The sequence below is a fragment of the Cyprinus carpio genome, chromosome A17 (genome assembly GCF_018340385.1).
Source record: "Cyprinus carpio isolate SPL01 chromosome A17, ASM1834038v1, whole genome shotgun sequence".
In the NCBI taxonomy this organism is placed as follows: Eukaryota; Metazoa; Chordata; class Actinopteri; order Cypriniformes; family Cyprinidae; genus Cyprinus; species Cyprinus carpio.
Genome location: NC_056588.1, coordinates 24493930 through 24519749, shown reverse-complemented (window position 1 = coordinate 24519749; position 25820 = coordinate 24493930). Strand labels below are relative to the sequence as shown.

Here is a 25820-nt window from a genome sequence, read left to right as displayed (position 1 = left end):
TTTTAGGACACTAAAGTGATGTTTTCCTGTTAATAGACAAATATAAGGAGGCAAAAAGTTATAGTTATAAACCAGCTTCTGCTAGGTGGCACTAGGCAGTGTTATTTTTCTTTTGTAGTTTGTCTGAAAGAGATCCCAGTACAGTGAAACAGTAGTTTGTTTGTGTTTTCAGGTGTCCGGTTCCTGGCTGTGACGGTCAGGGTCACATAACGGGCAAATATGCGTCACACCGCAGCGCGTCCGGCTGTCCTCTAGCGGCCAAACGACAGAAGGACGGCTTTATCAGTGGCCCCCAGTTCACGTGGAAGGCTGGGAAGACGGATGGCATGTCGTGTCCCACCCCAGGCTGTGACGGCTCTGGACACGTCAGCGGCAGTTTCCTGACCCACAGAAGGTAAAAATAAATTAATCAATAAAAATGATCAATCTCTCAAACTTTTATTAAGAAGGTATGCTTATTCTTTAATTTATTTGATGTCAATAGCAATAGACTGAATGATTCTTCTCAGTTAGCCCATGGGAATCTACTAGTTAAAAAAAAAAAAAAAAAAAAAAAAAATCAGTTAAAATAATCAGTTAGGCTAAGTAATAAAAGCATCAATGTCGTGCCGTTTGGGTGTCTGGTGTCTGACTCTGACCGAATTGTCAGGCATGCATTTAGCCTCAAAGATCTCACTTTATCTTTTCAGTCCCAAATAAAAGAAACATCTAATGGTTGAAAAAAACAGTTTTGGTTCCCATTGAATTCCACTGTATAGACAAACTATATAATGCAAGTCAAAAGGGATCCAGTACCGTTTGGTTACCAACATTCTTCAAAATATCTTCATCAGTCTTCCTGAACATTTCCATCCCTTTAACAAAACAAAACAAAAAAAACTTTTTAATGTCTAGCTTAATATAAATACACAGAGAACTTTTATGCAATGAAATTAATTAATTAATTAATTAATTAACAAATAATAATAATAATAAAATATTAATTAAATGTATCTCACAAATATTGATGTTCAGATGAAAAGTCAATATTTATAATTGGAAGAGCTGTAGCAGGTGCATTAATCACAACATACTGTATCATAATTAACTCCTGCAAAGAATATTTTTTCATGCATTCATTTTTTTTGTAAATTTTTTTTTTTGTTTGATTCATTTTTTTGGAAAATACAGAAAATTCTCAATTTTTTCTATGGCAGTAAAATTGTGAAATATTATTACAATTTTAAATAACTGTTTTTGCTGCTTAATATTTTTGTAATGCATTTTCGTTCAGAATTATTTGATGAATGGAAAGTTCAATAGAACAGCATGTATTTGAAATGGAAATCTTTTGTAACATTATAAATGTCTTTACTGTCAAAGTTAAATGTGTTATTGCTGAAAAAATGTATTACTTTATTTAAAAAAAATAATAATAAAAATACTGATCCCAAACCTTTGAACGGTAATGTACACTATATGACATTATAAATGTCTTTACTGTAAACTTACTGCAGGCCCATGCACCGTTGGCCTTTTTCGTGAACAAAGTGTTAATAATCCATATTTCATGCTCTCTTATTGTTACAGTCTCTCTGGTTGCCCACGTGCCACAGCAGCAATGAAGAAAGCCAGACTATCAGGGGTGGAGATGCTCACAATAAAACAGCAAACAAGCAATGGTAAAAGAAAAAAAGGTTTAAAGTCTCACATTACACTGTAGAGCTCAAAACAAAACCAGTCACCAAGATGTTTCACTTGAATTCAAAAATATGAAATAAAAAAATGCAACTGATGACAGTCTCTGCATGTCTGTAATTATACCAATTCTACATATCATGGTTTTTAATGCTTGGGAATAAATCAAACCAACAACTGATTATAGAGCAAGCACGTAGTAAAACAAGAGAGTGCTTTTTGTGTGCTTTTTCTGCTACAAATTGTGTTTGTCTGTTCTCACTCTAGGATTAGACTGTGACACAGATGTTAAACAGCTGGAGGAAGATATTAAAGATTTACATGAATCAAATTCACAGGTGGAGGCGGATATGATCAAACTTAGAACACAGGTGAGAGTATTTATAGAAAGAGCTTTGTACTCCACATATGAGTATTAACTGAGTACATTACATTGAGTCAATGTTTGGAATTATTACAGGTTTTTTATGTTTTTGAAAAGTCTCTTATGTTCACCAAGGCTGCATGTATATAAAAAGTAAAAACTGTAATATTGTACATTTTATATTTCTTTTTGAAAATGTCTTAATGTAATTTATTTCTGTGATGCGCAGCTGTATTTTCAGCATCATTACTCCAGTCTTCAGTGTCACATGATCTTCAGAAATCATTCTAATATGCTGATTTGCTGCTCAAGAAACATTTCTGATTATTATGTTGAAAACAATTCAGCTGTTTCACACTAGGATTACAATAGTGTTGTTCATATACTATTATTTACAACACTATTATTTTGTGGTAAGTTTTTATTAAACAAATAATACTGAAAAAAACTAGTGGTGGGGGCTTCGAGTCACATGACCTGACTCGAGTCAGACTTAAGTCGCTAATTTTAGGACTTGAGACTTGCTTGAGTTTTTTCCTGCTTTGTTCAGCGCGTGGCTGTGGAGCAGCGCTTTAGGTTAAACAAGATATTCTGTTACTTCAAACTCTATTTTGCATGCAAATATAGCCGAAATCACAGCACAGCCATTGTCTTTATCTTATGTGTGTGTTATTTCATTAGACGATGTCGTGATTATGAATCGGGATTTTTGTGCAGATTAACATCTAATGGAGAGCTGGTAGTCTTAATGGGCCGCGTTTCAGTCTCTATTTCATATTCATCCTGTTGTTTTACAACATAAACAGAAAAACTGCTGTCCTTCTCTGTCGCTCGTATATTTCATATTCATCCTGTTGTTTTACAACATAAACAGAAAAATATACCAGTGAAAACTGTTTTATTGTGAATTTGGCTGGCTGCGTAAAATACAGTTTGTAAGGGTTATTCACTGTTTATAAGGAAATTTCAGCTTTTTTTGGCAGTAGCACTTAGTATATGCATGTGTACAGTACAGTGTCTAATAATTGGTCTTCAGTGTTAGATTTTGAGTGAAAAGCCTATGGATAGTTTATGGGGATGCATAAAAGAAAAAAAAAAGAAAACATACAGTTGCGAACCCAACCATGCATACACAAACAAAACAAAAACAAAAAACCCTCAAACTTGCAAGCACAACCATGCACGTGCACACAAATTCACTCACAAATATTAATAAATCACACTCACTCAAATCACCTCTCTCTCTCTCTCTCTCTCTCAATTCAGTTTTCAATTTCAGTTTAGGTGAGCTTTATTGGCATGACAAAAACTTTACATTTGTATTGCCAAAGCAGTTGCAGCTGGGCTGCTTACAAATAGTGCACATATGTATTAACAGAAAGAAAAATAATAATAGTAATAATAAAAAATATACAAAAAGTATTAAGCATGTCCCATAAAGGTGATGCCTGTTTGAAGAATGCCATTTGATTGCATAGAAACCATTTTACTTGAATTGTTTAATACTTTTTCATGGTTTCCTTCAATGTTTGAGGCATATAGAAACAGCTGTACCTAAATACTTCTCATGCATTTATGTTGGGCTAATTTCAGTTACATTTACATCTTAGGCTATGTATTTGTAATTTTTATTTAATTATTTATTTATGTGAGATTTTTTTTATTGTATTAACAACTTAGCTGTATGTGGATACTTTTTGAGTAGAAATGCATAATGCATTTATTTTTCTTGTTGCAAATAAAACTCCCATAGTCCATAACTACTGTAGTTTAAGTTATTTTAATATATAAATTCACAAGCTACGACTTGACTTGAATTGGTTGTCAAAAGCAGTGACTTGACTTGACTTGACTTGCTTGATTCTCACAAAAAATTGACTTGGACTTGCTTGAGACTTGAAGGTTAAGACTTGAGACTTACTTGTGACTTGCACATGTGTTACTTACTCCCACCTCTGCCCTCATTTGCTTTGTATTTAAGTTGCAGTCTTTTCAGTTATTATGTTACAGGTTGTGCTTTGTTTGTCTGCCTTTTTGGAGTACTTTAAGCGGATTATTAAAAGACTTGCTATTTTTACTGTGTAATTTGATCATATAAAAGCAGCATTTGTGAGCAGGAAAGGTGTCTTTCCAAAAAAAATTTAAAATCAGAATTATTCCAAACATTGGACCAGTAGTGGATAAACATATCTCATTCACTCAAGTGTATGGACCGTGATTTGGAACTTTTTTTTTTAACTTGAATCATACTCATATGGCCACATATACATTGTCATGTAGTTATACGGTATATCTGATGTTCTGACTTACATTTAAACACTTGTATCCAAATCTTCTCTTCATTTGTATTTTTGGTCTCTGCTGTTTGACATATAGAATATATAATCATGAAATGGCTCTCAGGAGAAGTTAGTGCATGCATGAGAATTCCTACAGAAATCATGAAGGGCAGACAGTTGAAAAAATGATTTAATATATCTGTAGGGTGATACTATTCAACTATTCAAGTACGACAGAGATGTGTATATATGACTGTATCTATGACAACATGTATAATGAGCATTCAGTGGTACATTAATGCTGCTGTCAAATGCACTTTCTGTTCAAAATGCCCATCTTGCCGAGGTATTCAGTAGAGATGAGCGGTGTTAAAATGTCATCAAATAAATGCAGAATTAGGAGTCTTCTTTTAAAAACATTACTGACCACAAACGTTTGAACACTAGTGTGCATATTATGAAAAAAAAGAAAAAATTCACTTAAGGTCTTACAGTATAAATGCAGCATTTGAGTGAAAGTGAACTAAGTCAGACATTTCTTCCCATTATTCATTTAATAAATCTTTTAATTTCAAACATTTCAACCCCACAATGTACTTACTGTAGTCTTAGTTAAAACTAACAAGATACTAATTTATAGTGTGAAGACATTCACAATAGATTTAACACATCTGCCGATTCATGTCCCACAGATTACCACAATGGAGTCTAATCTGCAGTCCTTAGAGGAAGAAAACAAGGTGATTGAACAGCAAAATGAATCTCTCCTGCATGAGCTGGCCAGCCTCAGCCATTCACTGATAAACAGTTTAGCTAATATCCAGCTACCTCATATGGTAAGGGCCACCATCTCCAACGATAGAGGACAAGTCGTGGACAAAGAGCACATCACTTTATTCTGTTCATTTAGAAAAATTAAAAGTAACTTTATTGGGATTTAGGCCAGAGTTTTTGGTACATCCAACAATTTTAGCATAATAGTCTGTGCTTCAAACTAGCCCATAGGTGGAAAATTGTACGAGTCAGTTTAATACTTAAATGTTACCAGCTCTGCTTAAAAAAAAAAAAAAAAAAAAAAAAAACTGCATAAACCAGCCTAAGTTGGTTTGCTGGTTTTAGCTGATCTCCCGGTCTGGTTTTATCTTAAGCTGGTTTAAGATGGTTTACCCAGCAACGAGTTAGCTTGAACAAAAAAAAGTTGTTCCAGATGTGTTCTTAGATTGGGTGTTCAGACAGAAGTATGTATTGAGAATGTTATTTGCTGTAAGCTAATACACTTTTGTTCTTACCTCTAGAAATCACTTCACAAAGAGCCTCCAGTCAGACATAACAGCTGTTTACATCAGAGAGTAAGACCACAGTTTAACTCTTACCCTTTCCATACATGTGAATATTTGTATGCTGTGAATACTATATCGTTTATGTCAGTCAACTTTCAAATGGCTGAGCGCAGTTGGTATTAGTCATGCTGAAAGTCATTATTGATTTATTCTTACATTCATTCATGTCCATCTAAATAGATTTGTTGTTCATGCTTAATACTGAGTTCCCTATCTGTCGGTCACTACGAGTTATGTCGAACGACATATGGGGTCTCACTTGAGAGGCCAATCATCTCTGAGTTTAAGAGAAAACGCCAATGAAAATTGGCTAGTGGATTTAACATACCTGAGCCACTCCCCGTGCCTACGGGTATAAATAGGCGACAGGTGCATCCACTCATTCAGATTTTTGCTTCGGAGCCGAGTAGTTGATTGGATATCACTACAAAGCCGTTTCATCTTTGTGTTGTGGAGAGCTGTTCCTGGTCAGCGTGACGGCGCACTACAGCGGTGTCCCTGCAGCGGTGATTCCCCTGGGTGCTTCGGCTAAGAGAGCAGTTCCTAAAAGAGCAAATCACGGACGATTCGCGTCTTTTTCAAGATGCCGTTTCGTCCGTGTCCTTCTGGATGCGGTCGTTTTCCTGTCCGCGGTTGACGGTCACGAGCGTTGTCTGCAGTGCTGGGGCGTCCAACACGCTGAGGCAGCGCTCGTGGATGACTCATGCGTCTATTGTGGGCGTATGAGCATGGCATCGCTGCGATCGCGTCTCTCACTCCTCAAGGGGAGTGCAGCAGACCCCTCTGTCGCCACCCGTCCCGGTTTCTCTGGCTCGAGCAGAGGACCGCCGGCTGGCGCTCTGGGAGATCTGAGGGTGACAGTGAGAGCTTCTCCGCCGGGCCACGCCCCACGGACCTCTCACTCCTCCCGCAGCGCATGTCCCGTGCGGCTGCCGATTGATTCTGCTGAGCCGTCTCACGGCGGCCCCAGCGTGTCTTTCGGTGCACCGCCCCGAGGATCAGATGTCGATTGCAGCATCGGGGGATGGGCTATCGGCTTCTGAGGATGAGGATTCGGCGGGGGGCTGCCCCCCTCGGGTGTTGTCGCCACTGCCGAATCTGACTTAGAGTTGTCAGCCATGCTTGCCCGGGCAGCCGTGAGCATCGGGCTGGAGGTGACTACACCCGCCCAACCCTGAGCGCTCGCGGCTGGATGATTGGTTTTCTCGGCGCGGAGCGCGGCTCACAACCGCGTTCTGCTCCGGTTTCCTTTCTTCCCGGAGGTGCATGAAGAGGTGACGAAGTCGTGGACGGCCCCTTTTACGGCCAGAAGCCGCTCGTCTCCCTCTTCCATCCTCACCACCCTCGATGGCCGGGGCAGCCAGGGGGTACGTGGACATTCCCCAGGTGGAGAGAGCGGTTGCGGGTGCACCTGTGCCCACAAAAACGCCGCCACTTGGAGGAATCGTCCCGCGTCTCCCGTCCAAGGCCTGTAAGCTTGTCGGCGGCTCTGGCTGCCAAGGCTTACAGTGCTGCGGGCCAGGCTGCCTCTGCCCTGCATGCCATGGCTATCCTGCAGGTACATCAAGCCAAGGCGCTAAAAGCATTAACATTGGGTGGTACCGACCCGAGGTTGATGCAGGAGCTGCGCACGGCGACTGACTTCGCCTTTACGGGCGACGAAAGTCACGGCGCGGTCCCTCGGGAAGGCGATGTCCACGTTAGTGGTCCAGGAGCGCCATCTCTGGCTAAACCTGGCCGAGATGAGAGACGTCGACAAAGCTCGCTTTCTTGATGCTCCCATCTCCCAGGCAGGCCTGTTCGGCGACACTGTCGAGGACTTTGCCCAGCAGTTCTCAGCAGTGCAAAAGCAGACTGAGGCCATCCAACACATCTTGCCCCGACGTGATCCTCCGGTTGCCACCATTCCGTCACGGGCAGCGCCTCAGCCTGCTCGTCGCCGTGGGCGCCCCCCTGCGTCCTCCACACCAGCTCCGCCCCGTGCTGAGAGTTCTTCGAGTCCGGCGCGAGCGAGCCCCGCGCAGGAGAGCGGCGCCCCCCGTGTCACTTCCGGCTGCGAAGTCCTCGAGGAAGACGACTAAGCGGCCCTGACACGGGCAACTCGGAGATGTGGGAGACTGCTCTTCAGGAGTTTGGCGGGAACAGCGCCACCACTCCTTCCCCCGGAGGAGGGCCGGGTGGAGAATCTTTCAGTTTACGTTTCTTTCTGTTCCGCCGCTGGTCCAACGGCCGGCGGCACCCACTTTTTCAATAAAAGAGCAATTTCCCTTTCCTCCGAGTTGCAAGGCTCGTGGGTTGACGATGAGCGACGCACTGCCTCCTCATTCTCACCCACGACGCCCCCCCTTCGCCAGCGGACAAGAGGTCGCGGTTCGGAGACGCAACGCCTCTCCACCGGTCTCTGGCCAGTTCCTCCGGGACACAACGGGGAGTGTGGCTGTGATGGACTCGGAACGCGATGCTTTTCTGGGCCATCCGACACAGCTCCCCATCGCTGCAACCACTGCGGGTATGTCGACTGTCCCCTTGGTGCCACTTGTACGGAGTTTGGGAGCGTGGCTTGCGCTGCCCAACCCGTCACGCTGGCTCATTCGGACGGTCCGACTCGGTTACGCGATTCAGTTCGCGCCCGGCGACGACTCCCAAGTTCAATGGCGTGCTCGAGACTTCGGTGGCAGTCCGGGACGCCCTCTGTCTTGCGCGGAGGAGATTGCTGTCCTCCTGGCGAAGGATGCAATCGAGCCGGTCCCTCCAGCCGAGATGAGGACGGGGTTTTACAGCCCTTACTTCATCGTACCCAAGAAAAGCGGTGGCCTTCGACCTATCCTGGATCTGCGAGTCTTGAATCGGGCCCTGCACAAGCTCCCGTTCAAGATGTTGACGCAGAAAACGCATTATCAAATGCGTTCAGCCCCAGGACTGGTTTGCAGCGATCGACCTGAAAGACGCGTACTTTCATGTCTCGATCCTCCCTCGTCACAGACCGTTTCTGCGGTTTGCATTCGAGGGTCAGGCATGGCAGTACAAGGTCCTCCCCTTCGGGCTCTCCCTGTCTCCCCGTGTCTTCACGAAGGTCGCGGAGGGCGCCCTTGCCCCACTTTGGGAAGTGGGCGTCAGGATCCTCAACTATCTCGACGACGGGCTCATTATGGCCCGGTCGCGAGAGGAGTTGTGCGATCACAGGGACTTCGTGCTCCGGCACCTCAGTCAGTTGGGGCTTCAGGTCAAAACCGAGAGAAGAGCAAGCTCTCCCCTGCGCAGAGAATCTCTTATCTTGGTATGGAGTTAGACTCGGTGAGTATGACAGCACGTCTCACCAGCGAGCGTGCCCAGTCAGTGCTGAACTGCCTGAGTTCCTTCAGAGGCAGGACAGTGGTACCACTGAAACACTTTCAGAGGCTCCTGGGGCATATGGCATCCGCAGCCGCAGTCACGCCGCTCGGGTTTGCTTCATATGAGGCCTCTTCAGCACTGGTTGCACTCCCGAGTCCCGAGATGGGCATGGCGCCGCGGTACACATCGTGTCACCATCACACCGATGTGTCGCCGCCAATTCAGCCCCCTGGTCAGACCTTGCCTTTCTACGGGCCGGCGTGCCCTTAGAACAAGTGTCCCGGCATGTTGTTGTCACAACAGATGCCTCCAAAACGGGCTGGGGGCGCGACATGCAACGGGCAGGCAGCTTCAGGGTCCTGGACAGGACCTCGACTGCTTTGGCACATCAACTGTCTGGAGTTGCTGGCAGTGCATCTAGCTTTACGGCGGGTTTCGGCCGCTGTTGCTGGACAAGCACGTGTTGGTCCGCACGGACAACACTGCGGGCTGTTTCGTACATCAACCGACAGGGCGGTCTACGATCACGTCGCATGTCTCAACTCGCCCGCCATCTCCTCCTCTGGAGTCAGACGCGGCTCAAGTCGCTGCGCGCTATCCCACATCAAATTGCTTTGTGCTGTTTGAGTTAATTGCTTTGTGCTGTTTGAGTTCCAGGGGGGGGAAATGGCGACTCCATCCCCAGACGGTCCAGCTGATCTGGAGTCGATTCGGGGAAGCCAGGTAGACCTGTTTGCTTCCCACGAGTCCTCCCACTGCCAGCTGTACTATTCCCCTGTCCCAGGCCCCCCTGGGCACGGATGCACTGGCACACAGCTGGCCTCGGGCTCTACGCAAGTATGCGTTTCCCCAGTGAGTCTGCTCGCACAGACACTGTGCAATATCAGGGAGGATGAGGAACAGGTCCTGTTGGTTGTGCCTTACTGGCACACCCTGACCTGGTTTTCGGAACTCATGCTCCTCGTGACAGCCCCTCCCTGGCGCATCCCCCTGAGGAGGGGACCTCCTCTCTCAGGGGCTGGGCACCATTTGGCACCCGCGTCCAGATCTCTGGAACCTCCACGTGTGGCTTCTGGATGGGACGCGGCAGACCTAAGTGATCTGCCCCCCGGCGGTGGTAGACACTATCACTCAGGCTAGAGCCCCCTCTACGAGGCAGGCCTATGCTCTGAAGTGGAGTCTGTTCACGAATTGGTGTTCTTCTCACCGAGAAGACCCCGGAGATCCTCGGTCAGAATTGTGCTTTCTTTCCTGCAAGGAAGGTTGGAGCGTAGGCTGTTACCCTCCACCTTGAAAGTGTATGTGGCTGCCATTGCAGCCCATCACGATGCAGTGGACGGCCGGTCCCTGGGGAGGCATGACCTGATCGTTAGGTTCCTGAGGGGTGCCAGAAGGTTAAATCCTCCTAGGACACCCCTGATTCCCTCCTGGGACCTCTCTATTGTTCTGGCTGGACTTCAGGGGGGTCCCTTTGAGCCGCTGGATTCAGTCGAGCTTAAGTTCCTGTCTCTCAAGACAGCGCTCCTGGTCGCGCTCACTTCCATCAAGAGGGTCGGGGACCTCCAAGCATTTTCGGTAAGTGAAGAGTGCCTTGTGTTCGGGCCGGCCTACTCTCACGTTGTCCTGAGACCCCGGCCTGGATACGTGCCCAAGGTTCCCACCACTCCCTTCCGAGACCAGGTGGTGAACCTGCAAGCGCTGCCCCTGGAGGAGGCAGATCCAGCCTTGGCGTTGCTGTGTCCCGTAAGAGCGCTTCGCATATAAGTGGACCGCACCCAGAGCTTCAGAAGCTCTGAGCAGCTCCTGGTCTGCTTTGGAGGTCAGCAGAAGGGGAAGGCTGTCTCCAAGCAGAGGTTGGCCCACTGGATAGTGGATGCCATCGCCTTGGCGTACCATTCCCAAGGCGAGCCGTGCCCCCTGGGGGTGAGGGCCCACTCCACACGGAGTGTGGCCTCCTCCTATGCGCTGGCGCACGGCGCCTCTCTGGCAGACATCTGTCGAGCTGCGGGCTGGGTGACACCTAACACCTTTGTGAGGTTTTACAACCTTCGTGTAGACCCAGTTTCTTCCCGTGTGTTGGGTAACAGGTAATTGGCGGGAAGGACTGGCTCGGTGTCACGCTTGCTGCGCCATTCCCCCTAACACGGGGATGCGAGCGCCTTTCTTCTCCCAGTAGAGTTCCCCGGTTGGTGTACCCTGGTCGAGCATCCTCCAGCACCCTCGGCGGTCAGACTTGGCGGAGCAGTCTGGCGCCAGGCCCAGTACTGGTGTTAGCATGCCCGGAGTTCCGGTCAGCCCCTGTACTGGGCTAGGTGTCCATATGGCTTGATTCCCTACGGGTAATCCCATATGTGTATTCTTCCACGGTAAGGTTTCCCTCTTGGTAACCCGTGTCTTCCCTTGACAGACCCGCTCTGTCAGTCTCTTCTGGCAGCTGTTCCATCCCTACTCCAAGGTAGGACCTGCCTCAGAGACCCATTCCATATGTAGTACTGCCCCCTGGGTCAGTCCATATCAGTATCTCCACATGTCACCTCCCTACGGGTAGGATGTGGTCTCCGTAGCGACCTTTTCCCTAAGGCTCGCTTCCCCATCGTTCTGCCAAGCTGAAAGAACAAATAGGGAAGATTTGAAGCAATCTTTCACTGAAGGTTGAAATCCCTTCCAAAAACTTTTTGTGGACGGAACAGCAGCATGGCCTTCTCCAGCAGCGATGTACTCACCCTTTTGGTCCCCTTCGGTACCAAGGTCAGTGAATTTGCGCTGGGGCTTTGGGAAGGTCACGACCTTAAGCGTAGCTTTTGTGACACGCTGCGGCTTGTCGACAATTGCAGCGCCACAGGGTTGTGACGGTGTTCAGGTTGTGGCGTTTTCCATAGGACCCCATATGTCGTTCGACATAACTCGTAGTGACCGACAGATAGGGAACGTCTCGGTTACGTACGTAACCCTCGTTCCCTGATGGAGGGAACGGAGACGTTATGTCCCCATGCCACAACCTTGAACCATTCGCTGTTGCCGGGACACGTTCTCGGCTCCTCAGCGTAAAACCTGAATGAGTGGATGCACCTGTCGCCTATTTTATACCCGTAGGCACGGGGAGTGGCTCAGGTATGTTAAATCCACTAGCCAATTTTCATTGGCGTTTTCTCTTAAACTCAGAGATGATTGGCCTCCCAAGTGAGACCCCATATGTCGTTCGACATAACGTCTCCGTTCCCTCCATCAGGGAACGAGGGTTACGTACGTAACCGAGACGTTTTCACTGAACCGATTTTTAATAACCATTCAGTCAGCTTCAGTCCTTCACATGTTTCTTCCCCATTAGTGAATGCTACCAAATCCAGCCATTTCCATTCAGACTGAATTGACCGAATAAATGATGTTTGCCACAGATGTTTTATGTTTATGTTTCCACGTTGTATTTCAGAATCCACATCGTTTTATTGTGGCTGCAACAAGTTGTTTGAAGAATTCATATCAGGGTTGGCAAAATTCATAATTTAAGAATTGGCTTACTTTCAGTTCACAACTGTCAGTTTGAATTGAATTAAATTCACTCACCAGATGTAGAATTTCAATAAAAGAAATGAAAATTTTCCATTTGAAATCAGTCACTCAAAGGTTTTGTGACTTAAAAACATTTACATCATAGTTTTGACAAATGATGCTATTATTATATTGTCCCTGATACTGTTTTATGATAATTATGATAATAAATCTTAAAACTAATTTTTATTTTGCAGCAAAAGCAATGTACACCACATTGTTCTCAGATCCCTTCATAATAAATAAATAAATAAATAAATAAATCTGGGAACTGAAAAAAGGCATCATTTTCTTTTAATTATTTTCTTTAATTTTCCATAATGCTGCTTTAAAATAGTGTGAACTATGAACACTGTCTTGATTATTATCATCGAATGTTTCTGCAAATAGCCCAAACTGTATGTTTTTGGCCAATTGCACAGACAGTAAACTGCATTTATAGCAGTTACGTTAATTTATTTGAATTTCAATCCATTTTAATTCTCTCTTCTTAAATTCTGATTACAATTATGCATCCTGTGAATCGTATACAGGAATAACAATAATTCAAGAACTGAATTACAATTTATGACTTAATTCTCAGAGGAGTATAACCCAGATTCACAATCTTGCACATACTGTATTTCATCTGACAGGAGCTTTCTTCTGTGTTTGACAGGAGCCGATGAGCGAACAGAACTTTGATGCATACGTGACCACGCTAACGGACATTTACACGAATCAAGATCACTATCAGAGTCCAGAGAACAAGGCCCTGCTAGAAAATATAAAACAAGCGGTACAAGGCATTCAAGTCTAGCATCTCAGAACGTTCCTAAAACGAAGGAATACTGAGGAAAGAAGACACTTCCAGAAAAAAAAATTATAATACTCATATGGGATGCCTCATGCTTTGCTGTTGTAGTTTATCAAACAGTGTTAAATTCATGTTCTTTTAAAAAGTGTTATGCTGACTAAACATGATTTTTCTTTGGGTTTATTTTTCTGGTCTTGCTTTAAAAAAAATAATAATAATGATCAGCAAAATAGTTTTTGAAAGTATTCACATTTTGTACGTTTTCATATTGGCTGATGAAATGTGACTCATTCTTCTGGCTGCTCATTGATGCTCCTTTTTAGTGTATATTTTGAAACAGTTATGCACCCACTACTGAACATTAGTTGACGCTTGCTGAAAGAGTGACACGAACTGGAAAAAGGTAGCCACTGAACATTTCTGCTCATCTTAAAGGTGTTTTGTGTCGTTTATGAAATGGCAAGAGTTTCTTTTTATCATTAAAAGTATATTTCACCCAAAATTTTCAATTTGCTGAAAATATACACACCCTCAGGCCATCCAAAATGTACATGAATTTGTTTCTTCACCAGATTTAGAGAAATGTAGCATTGCATCACTTACTCAGCAATGGCTCCTCTTTAGTGAATGGGTGCCGTCAGAATGAGAGTCCAAACAGCTGATAAAAACATCACAATAATCCACAAGTAATCTACACAACTCCAGTCCAGCAGTTAACGGCTTGTGAAGCTAAATGCTGTGTGTTTGTAATACACAGATCCACCATAAGACATTTTTAACTTTAATCCATTGCTTCCTCTACTATTACTTTCTGCAGTGAAAAAGTCAGCTTGTCTGAATCATGAGAGAAATATGCTGAGATCAAGCACCAATTACAAGCCATATAAGTCCTAATTCTAAACCCACAGTTCTAAAATATGTGGGTGGATTTTAATGAGACAACAAAAGGACATGGACTTTTTCACTGGAGGAACAATATTATGGATTACGGACTCTTATTTTGGCCAGAAGTGACAGTTTGAAATTAAAAATGACTTCATGGATTTGTTTCTTAAAACATGTCTCTTTTTGCATCGCAAGATGGAGTGGTATGGATTACTTGTGGATTATTGTGATGTTTTTATCAGCTGTTTGGACTCTTATTCTGACGGCACCCATTCACATCCATTGGTGAGCAAGTGATGCAATGCTACATTTCTCCAAATCTGTTCTGATTAAAAAACAAACTCATCTAACATCTTGAAAGGCCGGAAGGTGAGTTCATTTTCAGCAAATTTTCATTTTTGGGTGAAGTATTACTTTAATATCAAATATCAATTAAAGGAAAGATGTGTAAAAAAAAGGGGGGGGGTATGTGAATGCTTTATTTTAAACGTCATGGCACAGAAAGCTTATGGTGGAGACCCTGTTACTGCTTCAAAATGCAAAAGGAAATGCTTTGATTATTTGTAGCTTCGTCATTTAATCTGCATCAATGTAACTGCAATAGCGGCTCTAAACATCACGTTGTGAATGATTTGGTCTCTTCTTGAAATAACAGTAGCCGGAATGGAACTGTCTCAGCAATATATGACTTAACCATGTGTATAAAAAAAAGAGATGCAATCTATGTGGTGGGTATATGCAATTTCATGTTTGTAAACAGTGGAAGCTACAAAATCTTTTTACTATATGTAAATGATTGATTTTTATATAAATCTTTTAATACAAATGTTTTAAAGGGATGGAAAGGTGGAAATTAGGTTTAGAGACCAATGCTCTATGAGTTTCATTTTGTTCCTGTACAGTGCTGCGCAGGGACACATTTGTTTCCGTGCTTGGATGTTTGTACAGTTTGGAAATTAAAGCAGAAGGCATCTGTAAAGAATATAGACAATGAAAACGGGACCTACAGGGTTTTTGCCCCCGACTTTTGTGCCAGAAGACTATTTGCACTTATCTCACCTTCGGTCGATGTGCAATCTCCAAGTGCCTCTTTGGCACGAGGAAGGTGAGATAATAGATGTTCAGCAGTTTGAGGAAATCAAAGATTACAGGGAATTGAAATATTAATGAGGACAATATCTTTACGAGAAATATTGTGCAGTTTTAAATAACAATGCTAGTACGTTGAGTATGTTCTATATCATAAAAAAAAAAAATAATAATCCCCAGCAGCACTTTATGTCTAATCACTGTACAAAATCATTGAAGAGTAGTCAATCGAAATAAAGCGTTTTAAGAAAGAAAAAAAATCTCCCACTGCAATGGGATCGGTTGTTCAAGTCAGCGGTAGAGTTCGGGGGTGTTGCGGCATTACGTGAACCCCTAATTTCCATTGTACTATTAGCTGTAGCAACCTTGTTAATACCTTATTGAGAGCAAATGCAAAGGTGCTTGTACTTCATAGGATCTTGTACATTGTACTAATCAATCCTTTTTTAGGGCTCCATAATTCATGCACAGAATCACACTTGCAGCTTTTTGCCAATATAGTAATGCTTTCGATAGAGAAATTGCTAGTATCAGTTTTTGAATCGATTATCGTCATAGGTACAATGGAAACGGGAATTAAAGCACAAACATGCTGCTCATTTACTGTCGGTGCATAATACCTTTTTTTAAACATGTGACTGATTACTCAAGGTAAGATGAAAGAAGTCATATTCGAATGCCGAGTTTTCATATGAATTATTGTGAATTCATGAGTTTACTTATCTGAAATTTTTCATTTCAAGGTTGATTTATTTAATCATTAATGAAGACAGGATTTTGTATAAACTATCGTGCTCTCTGTGGAACTGGAGTTTGATTTATTTTTGTACAATACAGCATGAATTTGTTTTGATTTTACTATAAATGTGTGAGATCACAAGTTACAGTGATTTTTCATTTTTAAATTGTGAAATTTGTACAATATTTGTCATGCTGGATGTTGACACATCGTACTCTGAATAAAGAAAATGGTGTTGCCACAGATTTGACTAGACATCTTCTATGAATGCAAAATAAGTTAGAGAAGAAGAAATGCTAAAGAAATTACAGACTTTATCAGTTAATGTCTTATGTAAATGTAATTATTAATTTCAACTAAGCTGACAGCCATGACTCAATATTAGAGTACGAGAAAGTAAACTTATATATATACCCTCCATAGACAGCAAGGTAACTACCACGTTTAAGGCCCAGAAAGGTACCAAGAACATCGACAAAATAGTCCATGTGATATCAGTGGTTGAACTGTTATTTTATGAATCTATGATAATACTTTTAGAGCGAAAAAAAAAAAAAAAAAAAAAAAAAAAAAAAAAAACCTTTATTCAACAATTCTTTCCCGAGTTACCATCTACCGCCATTGTGGAGAGTAACACGACGCATGCACGTGCTTTCCTCTGCTCGTAAACAAGGCGCAGCACGTGTGTACTTTGTTCACAAAAAGTATTCTGGTAGCTTTGTAAAATTATGGTTGAACCACTGATGTCACATGGACTATTTTAATGATGTTCCTACGACGTTTCTGTGGCTTGAACGTGGTAGTTACCTTGCTGTCTATGGAAGGACAGAAAGCTCTCGGATTTCATCAAAAATATTTTAATTTGTGTTCCAAAGATGAACAAAGGTCTTACAGGTTTGTAACGACATAAGGGTGAGTAATTAATGACAGAAATTTCATTTTTGGGTGAACTATCCCTTTAAGTGCAGTGTGAAAAGCCCTTATGAGACCTAAAATAATTTCTTATCCTGATTACCTCAGGGGTTTTTCTGTCATTTGCTATGACAGAACTGGGTGATCATTTCCAAATTTCTGTAACCTCCCTAGCCTCAGAGATTCATCAAACATGGAATGTTTCCTCAGATTGTCCTGTTTTTCATGTGTACCATCTAGTGAGATTTGTACCATGTCTTTACAAGACATAGGCTAGTTAGTTTTATGGGCTATATCCCAAAATATACTGGGCCAAACATTTCAGGATTATCCGAAAATGTTGTGCAAATCAGACAAACAGACTAGGATAAGTTCTCAAAAGTTTTTTTTTTTTTTTAAGACCTCAAAGTGCTGGAAAACCTTTTGTTGCAGGCATTGTTGCCAGTTCACACCAAATATAGCACTCGATTTCTAGTTACCTCGTACCTGTATTCTAAATGAGTTAAAGATCAGTCATTCACAACACAATGTATAAGCTGAGTCCAGAGTTAAGAACTAAAATGCAAATGTTAGGGTTAGGGTTGTTATATCGTATTGCATTATAGCGCCTCCTAGTGTCCGACAAGTGTGTATGGGGGTGGCTGTGCAGTGGGGCATATTTCATCTCTGATGCCCAGACAAGTATAAGGCAGAAAAAGATTAAATGGCAAATACAACAGGAATCTGGCACCTTGGGTGCTTGGACCTGTAATGAACACAATAAGTTCAGTAAACACGCATTTCAGTATAAGAAAATGTTAAGTAAGGTTATTTTCACTTACCACTTTGAAGTTGAAAATTATTTAAAACTGATAAGTGTGCTTATATAATATTAAAACCTCATATTTAGTTTATGTCTTGACCCACTAGCAGTATCCAAGGGGTAATCATTCTAATTTGTCTAATGCAAATTAGACCAATCTGAACTTCTTTGTAACTGGCTTTAAAAAGCTATGGCCAATTTTTAATTTGTATAATTAAAATTAGACCAATCTGAACTTCTTTGTAACTGGCTTTAAAAAGCTATGGCCAACGTGGAGAGATATTTTCTCACGTGCCTTAATAATGTTTAAGAAGTTATTATTTTTATTAATTTTTTTTAGATTTGGATTTGTTTACATTGTTATGTGTTTTGTTTTTTGTCTTGTTCTTCATTATCCGTGGTTTGAGTTTTGGAGAAGCTTTGGAAGTATTAACATATTTAATTGATTATAAATGGTAAATATGGGACCCGGCCGGAACAGCGATGTGGCAAAGGGACGTAACGTCTCTGTTCCCTCCTTCAGGGAATGAGGGTTACATACGTAACCTAGACGTTCCCTTTCAGTCGGTCACATTTGATGTTACTTCAGAAAGAGACTGACGAATGGGGTCCTTTACAAAACGCCACATGGCTGTCTTCCAGTGACCTGTGTAAGTGATAGCACCCTGTCGTAAGGCCAGCATGAGTGAGGGCCTATACCAGACACAGAATGCACTGGGTAGCATATTCCAGCTGGATGTATGCTAGCAGGCTGCCTGCTCCTAGGAGGACTTGCAAGGGCAGGTACCAACAACATGGCGGTGATACACATGAATCTCTGAGGTACCCAGAGATGGCAAGGTGGCTTGTCAAGGGAAAAACACATGCTATCAAGAGACTTACTGTGGAAATACACATGTGGGATTGCCCAAAAAATGGGGAATCACAACACATGGAGGCACGTAGTCCAACACAGGGGCTGACCGAAAGGCATGCATGCAAGTGCTGGACATCAGTGCTGGAGGAACCCAGGGTTCTGAACTGAGTAACTCACCTGAGGAGAATAGCGCACGCATCCAGTCCGTGAAGTGGAATGGCGCAGCAAGCGGATTGACACCGAGCAGGTCCTGTTACTGGCCCGAAGGGGCGAGTACCCGGGAGGACACGGGCTCTACGCGGAGATTATAAAATCTTGCGAATGTGTTAGGTGTTGCCCAGCCCGCAGCTCTACAGATGTCTGTTAGTGAGGCGCCATGCACCAGCGCCCAGGAGGAAGCCACACTCCTAGTTGAGTGGGCCCTCACCCCTAGGGGGCACGGCAGGTCTTGAGCCTGATAAGCCAAGACAATAGCATCCACTATCCAGTGGGATAACCTTTGCTTGGAGACAGCCTTTCCCTTCTGCTGGCCTCCGTAACAAACAAAGAGCTGGACTGAGGTCCTGAAGCACCGAGTTCTGTCTATGTAAGTGCGAAGTGCACATACTGGACAGAGAAGCACCAGGGCTGGGTCTGCCTCCTCCGGGGGCAGCGCTTGCAAGTTCACCACCTGATCTCTAAAAATCTCTGATCCAGTCCGGGGTCTCAAAATAATGTGAGAGTTGGCCGGCCCGAATTCCAGGTACGCTTCGTCAACTGAAAATGCCTGCAGGTCCCCGACCCTCTTAACCGAAGTCAAAGCCATCAGGAGCACAGTTTTTAATGATAAAAACTTTAGCTCTACTAAAGGAAAGCACTGACCCGATCAGGCATCTCCAGGGGTCTTCACGACGTGAAGAACACCAAGTGACGAAGAGGTTCCACATCAAAGCATAGGTCAGTCTGGCCCTAGCTGATGTGATGGTAGCTACCATCTGAGGTGGCAAGGTACCTTAACCTTCCGTGACCCGTCCAGAACCCACACATGTAGGATCCAAAGATAAGGGTTGCAGGTGCCAGAGGCTGCCCCGTCTCTGAGATAGAAGGTCCTTCCTCAGAGGAATTGGCCAGGGAGGGGCTGTTGCGAGGAGTACGAGTTTGGAGGACCAGGTCTGGCCGGGCCAATAAGGTGCAACCATGAGGACCTGCTCCTCGTCCTCCCTGATCTTGCACAAAGTCTGTGCAAGAAGGCTCACTGGGGGAAACGCATACTTGCGCAGGCCCAGTGGCCAGCTGTGCGCAAGAGCGTCCGTGCCAAGGGTGCCCTCGGTCACGGAGTAAAACAAATGGCAGTGGGAATTCTCTGGAGAGGCAAACAGGTCTACCTGAGCGTCTCTGAAGTGTTTCCAAATCAGCTGAACCGACTGGGGGTGGAGTCTCCATTCCCCAGGGAGAGACTGCTGACGGAAAAGCTCGTCGGCTGCACAATTGAGCCTGCCTGGGATGTGAATGGCATGAAGCAACCTCAGATGCTTCTGACTCCACAAGAGGAGATAGCGAGCGAGTTGCGACATGCGATGGGAGCGTAGACTGCCCTGACTGTTGATGTACGCTACGGTCGCAGTGTTGTCCGTACAGACTAGAACGTGCTTGTCCCTCAGCAGGGCCCTGAAGCGGTGCAGAGCAAGCCGTACTGCTAGCAACTCGAGGCAACTGACATGCCACTAAAGACGGGATCCTGTCCAGGAGCCTGACACAGCATACCCATTGCACATGGCATCACAGCCTGTGGCAGATGCATCTGTTCACACAACAACATGTCTGGACACTGGTTCTAGGGGAACTCCAGCCCATAGAAATGAGAGGTCCAACCACGGGGTGAAGGTTCGGAGGCAGGCCGGAGTGACAGTCACTCGGAGCATGCCCTGTTGCCATGTCCATCTCGGGACTTCGGCCATGAAGCCAGTGCTGAAGCGGTCTCATATGAAGCAACACAAGCAGTATGACTGCAGCTGCGGATGCCATATGCCCCAGGAGCCTCTGAAATAGTTCCGCCATCGATGGCAGTGAAGGCGGAGGAACCACCAGAACGCTTTCAGGCAGTTAAAGGTGCCTTCCATGAACCGGTCACTTCCCTGCGAACCTCCGGGAAGAAAGGAACTGGAGGAGGGCGCTGATGATCAGTGCATGCAGCCCCCTGGAACCAATCATCCAACCTCGAGCGCTCGGGACAGGGTGGAGGATACCACTTGTGCCCAATGTTCTCAGCTGCCCGGGAAAGCATGGCCGTCAGCTCGGGATCAGACTCGGGCAACGCTGGCGCTCCTGATGGAGGCAACGGAGTTGAATCCTTATCTCCCAAGGACTCAAGCCCGCCTTGTGATGCGGCGATCGAAATTTGGTCTTCCTCCTGAGGCCCGAATGCGATGCCAGGATCCTGATGAGAGGGTCCAGCAAACTCATCCGGAAACTCAACCAGCTGTGGCATTTGTGAGGGGGGTGTAGCCCGAGGAGGCTGGCTTGTCGGGGAAGCCCACACGGTAACCCTCTGATCACCCTGGCCACCAGCCAAAGTAGCCCTCTTACGAGAAGAGGAGCTAGATCGGGGTGTGGCAAAGGGTACTCTATACACAGCGACTGTGGCCGTCACAAGAAGCCATATATCGACCACACCCAGATACACACAGTTGTGGAATGACATTTTTAAAAAGACGCAAATACAACCCAAAAACTCTTTTAGAAAGCTCTTTCAGAGGTGCTGAAGCGCTCGGGAACGCGGGAGCTGAAGACAGGAAGCTTTTGACGAACCACTGAATCGCACCATCACACCAACACCAGCTGATTCGCTTTGTAAACACTCCGGTAAAACCAGCAGAAGATGTGCTTGGCTCTGAAACGAAAGCTTGAATGTGAGTTGCTCACGTTGCTCCTTATATACCCACACAGCGTGGCGGAGTTCGCGATGCAAATCCTGCATACCAAATCCCGCTGCTGTCGCATACTATTTTAAAAAGCACACATGATATTTATCTACTTCGGGTCCTAATTAGACGACGACCAGCTCATGAACTGTTGTGCTGCTTAACGTTACTTTAAAAAAAAAAAAAAAAAAAAAATTGTAAAATTGCCCCTTCCCGCTCCCAAAACTATTTGTCTGTTGATGAGAGAAGGACTGGTGGGACGTGGTCATGTTCCACTTCACATACGCTGAGTGAAAGGGGAGTTTTATAATGACAGGACACTTATTTATGACACTTTACTCGCCTGGAAGAACACCTTGTTCCGTGTGTCATACGTCATTACGCTAGTTCTACGTCACTGCGCATGCGCAGTACTTTCCAGTTTCGGTTTTCAATCTGATCAAGTGTTTACATGTCCTCTCGCTCGGATTACAAAATGAATAAACCACCCTTTACAATCCGATCGAAATTTTAGACGGATCTGGCCAATTCAATCCGACTGACGTGTTTACATGTGACTTTTTTATTCTGATTGTGCTTCTTGTCCTATTACGATCGGATTAGTAGGGTCCATATAAACGCAGCTACTGATCCACTACCTCCATCTCCAGGAGTGAGTCTTTCATTCTGGACATTTTATTTAATTAAATTTTTAAACCGCTCCATGCATATGGATTAGTTTTACAATCTTTTTTGTCAATGAAGGGACAGAAATCTGTCATATTCCATAAAAAAATTTTTCATTTGTGATTTTAAGATGAAAAAAAAATATATATATATATATATATATATACATATATATATATATATATATATATATATAGATACATGTATATATATATATATATATATTATATATATACATATATACATATATATAATATATATATACACATATATACATATATACATATACACACATACACACACATATACATATATACACATATATACACATATATATATATATATACACATATACACATATATATATACATACATACATATATATACGTATATATATATATATACGTATATATATATATATATATATGATATATATATATATATAATACATATATATATATATATACATATATATATATATAGATAACATACATATATATATATATATATATATATATATATATATATATATATATATATATATCCCAGTTATGGAATGGCATGACGGGTAAGTTAATGATGACAAAAATGTACATTCTGGGGGTGAACTATCCCTTTGAGGCAGATCAGTTGAATCTAGAAAATTTTTCATTTGTGATTTTAAGATGAAAAAAAAAAAATATATATATATATATATACATATATATATGTATATATATATATATATAAAAAAAATATATATATATATCATATATATATATACATATATACATATATATATATATATATACATATATACATATATATATACACATATATACATATATACACATATATACACATATATACATATATAACACATATAGACACATATATATTATATATACTATATACACCTATATATATATATATACATATATACACATATATATATATATATACATATATACACATATATATATATATATATATATATATATATATATATACATATATATATACATATATATATATATATATATATACATATATATATATTATATATATACTATATATATATATATATATATACATATATATATATACACATATATATATATATATATATATATATATATATATATATACATACATATATATATATATATATATATATATATATATATATATATATTATATACATATATATAATATATATATATTATATATATATATACCTACATATATATATATATATAGATATATATATATATATATATATATATATATATATATATATATATATTATATATATATACATATATATATACATATATCCTCTATATATATACATATATATATACATCTATATATACATATATATATATATATACGTAATATAGATACATATATATATATATATATACATATATATATAATATATATATATATATATATATATATATATATATATATATATATATATATTACATACTATATATATATATATATATATATATATATATATATATATATATATCCCAGTTATGGAATGGCATGACGGGTAAGTTAATGATGACAAAAATGTACATTCTGGGGTGAACTATCCCTTTGAGGCAGATCAGTTGAATCTAGAGACCAATGGACTTATGAACTGAATGAACTAAATTGTGGTCATTTATGAACAGTATAAAACATTAAGCCAGATAACACAGGATTCTGTTTACCCAGGGTTTAGAATGACCCACACTTAAATATTTCAAGTGTAAGAAGCCCTATAATTTGGTATCATGGTAAAATGTTTGAACAGCTTCGCATAAAATATATAGATCAACCAATCAATCTTATAAATTCATGTTTAGAACAATGGTACACTTACAAGATCTCATGAGTTTCACATAAATAGTTTGTAATCTCCAAAATGCTTATTGCTCATCAATTATTACTTTAGTTATTATATCCTAATGATATTGAATATAAATTTGTGATGATTGCAGCATGCAGCTTTATGGATTTATTGATTTATATGTGTTTGTTGTTGAACTGATACTGTTATTAACAGTATTTAAAAATGAATTTCAAACAAAATTAAGTTGTGGAGGTTTTCGAGTTCAGAGGAATTTTGTTTTTCAGTGATGAGTGCAGTAAGTGATGCCCTCTTGCGTTTTGAGCCAAACTTTCAGCCTTTATATACAGTAAAAAGCTGACGTGAAAATGTATATTTAGTTGCTGTTTTGGTCACTGACACAATGCTGTTGTGTTAATTTGTCTGTACCTGAGCATTCCACTGCTGTTATTAGGTCATGCTGTAAAACAGCAGTGCTGATGTAATCTTTAGTCAGTGTGCAAGGATGAGGAAGGTGCAGTATCTGTCTTCCCGTGAAGGTAAATCTCTAGAGGAATACATGCAATAATCATGAACTATTGTTGGTATTAATACTACAAAAACATATTTCATCTTCTCTGTTCCTTGTTGTGCATGACTCTTCCTATCTACATGCTGCTGTTTGAGTGACAACGGGCAAGAAAGATCACTGAAAACCTATACATTACCACAGAAAGTTAAATAATTCAAAATTTGACTCCATAATCCGAATATCACATATAAACACTGGAGTTGAGAGTATTTGATTGACATTGTGTGTGTTTGATGTTGACAGTAAGCTCAGGAACCCAAATTTTCCCTACTGTAAAATCAGACTGCCTTTCCTTTGAATGCCTCATAAGATCACTGTATCGCTCACGCTGGTCTTCGATGTTTCTTTCCATGATTGGCTTTCTTTATCTACATGTGCTCCATAATGGCAAAAAGGGTTGTTTGACACAACCCAAACGTACCAAAAACATTTTTGCCAAATGCATGACAGAAATGTAAGCACTAAATTGTTAAATTCTTATACTCAGTATTTTCAGCATAGTAATATGTGGATTATGGAAATACCATTTGGAAGAACTACAGTATATTTTCAAGAAACTTTCTTTCTTTTTTTTTTTTTTTTAAACTGTTCTCCGAGATGTGTTAATGTTTTGTAGGCAATTCATCAAAAACAGGACATCTGCACATTTGTTTGTTGCAAATTTACAGATAATGTTTACATTTGCCTGTTGCGGTAATATTGCTTGTCAACTGATAATAAACTTTCCCATTTGATTTAGCAGATTTTTTTATAGTTAATACAATATGTAAAGACTATTATCAAATTAGTAATGTAAAAACATTAATTATAGGCTAGATACATTGATTTCCCTCAGTAAAATAAAATAAATTAAATTAAATTAAATTAAAAAAAAAGAATAAGACTGTGTAAAAGCTGTGAGTGTGGATTAGTAATCTTTTCCCTCAGTGTACTGGAGAAAAATGCCGGCCCTCCTCAAAATCAAAGTGGCCCATCCCTGTACTATGCCATCATGAACAGACTCCTATTATGAAAAACTCTAAACAATTATTGTTCTTTCATAAACTATTACAAAATTTAAATTCCAAAATTATAAATTATTGGTATATTTAATTACGCATTTGTATAATTATTATTATTACTATTATTTATTTATTTTACATTTATTGGTTTTTGTTTGTGCAATTATTTGTTTTCAGTACTGTAGCTCTCCACAGGGTTTAGTAGGCTACTTTATAGAGAATCCCAGTTTGCATAC

The 25820-nt window shown here is 41.5% G+C and overlaps 1 protein-coding gene across 6 annotated transcripts in view; it reads left to right on the top strand.

Annotated features, from left to right (window-relative positions):
- LOC109107687 (myelin transcription factor 1-like protein) overlaps positions 1–13925 on the top strand; it is a 44659-nt gene extending 30734 nt beyond the window's left edge. For 4 of the 6 annotated variants that reach the window (XM_042774486.1, XM_042774485.1, XM_042774489.1 and 1 more), the window contains 6 exons: positions 173–394; positions 1570–1661; positions 1945–2048; positions 5013–5156; positions 5616–5669; positions 13201–13925. In XM_042774486.1, the coding sequence (XP_042630420.1) occupies positions 173–394; positions 1570–1661; positions 1945–2048; positions 5013–5156; positions 5616–5669; positions 13201–13341 (757 nt within the window). In that variant the 3' untranslated portion in view covers positions 13342–13925. The remainder of the gene's footprint in view (positions 1–172; positions 395–1569; positions 1662–1944; positions 2049–5012; positions 5157–5615; positions 5670–13200) is intronic. The other 2 variants (XM_042774488.1, XM_042774490.1) reach the window with 2 other exon arrangements.
- Positions 13926–25820: the final 11895 nt, after the last annotated feature.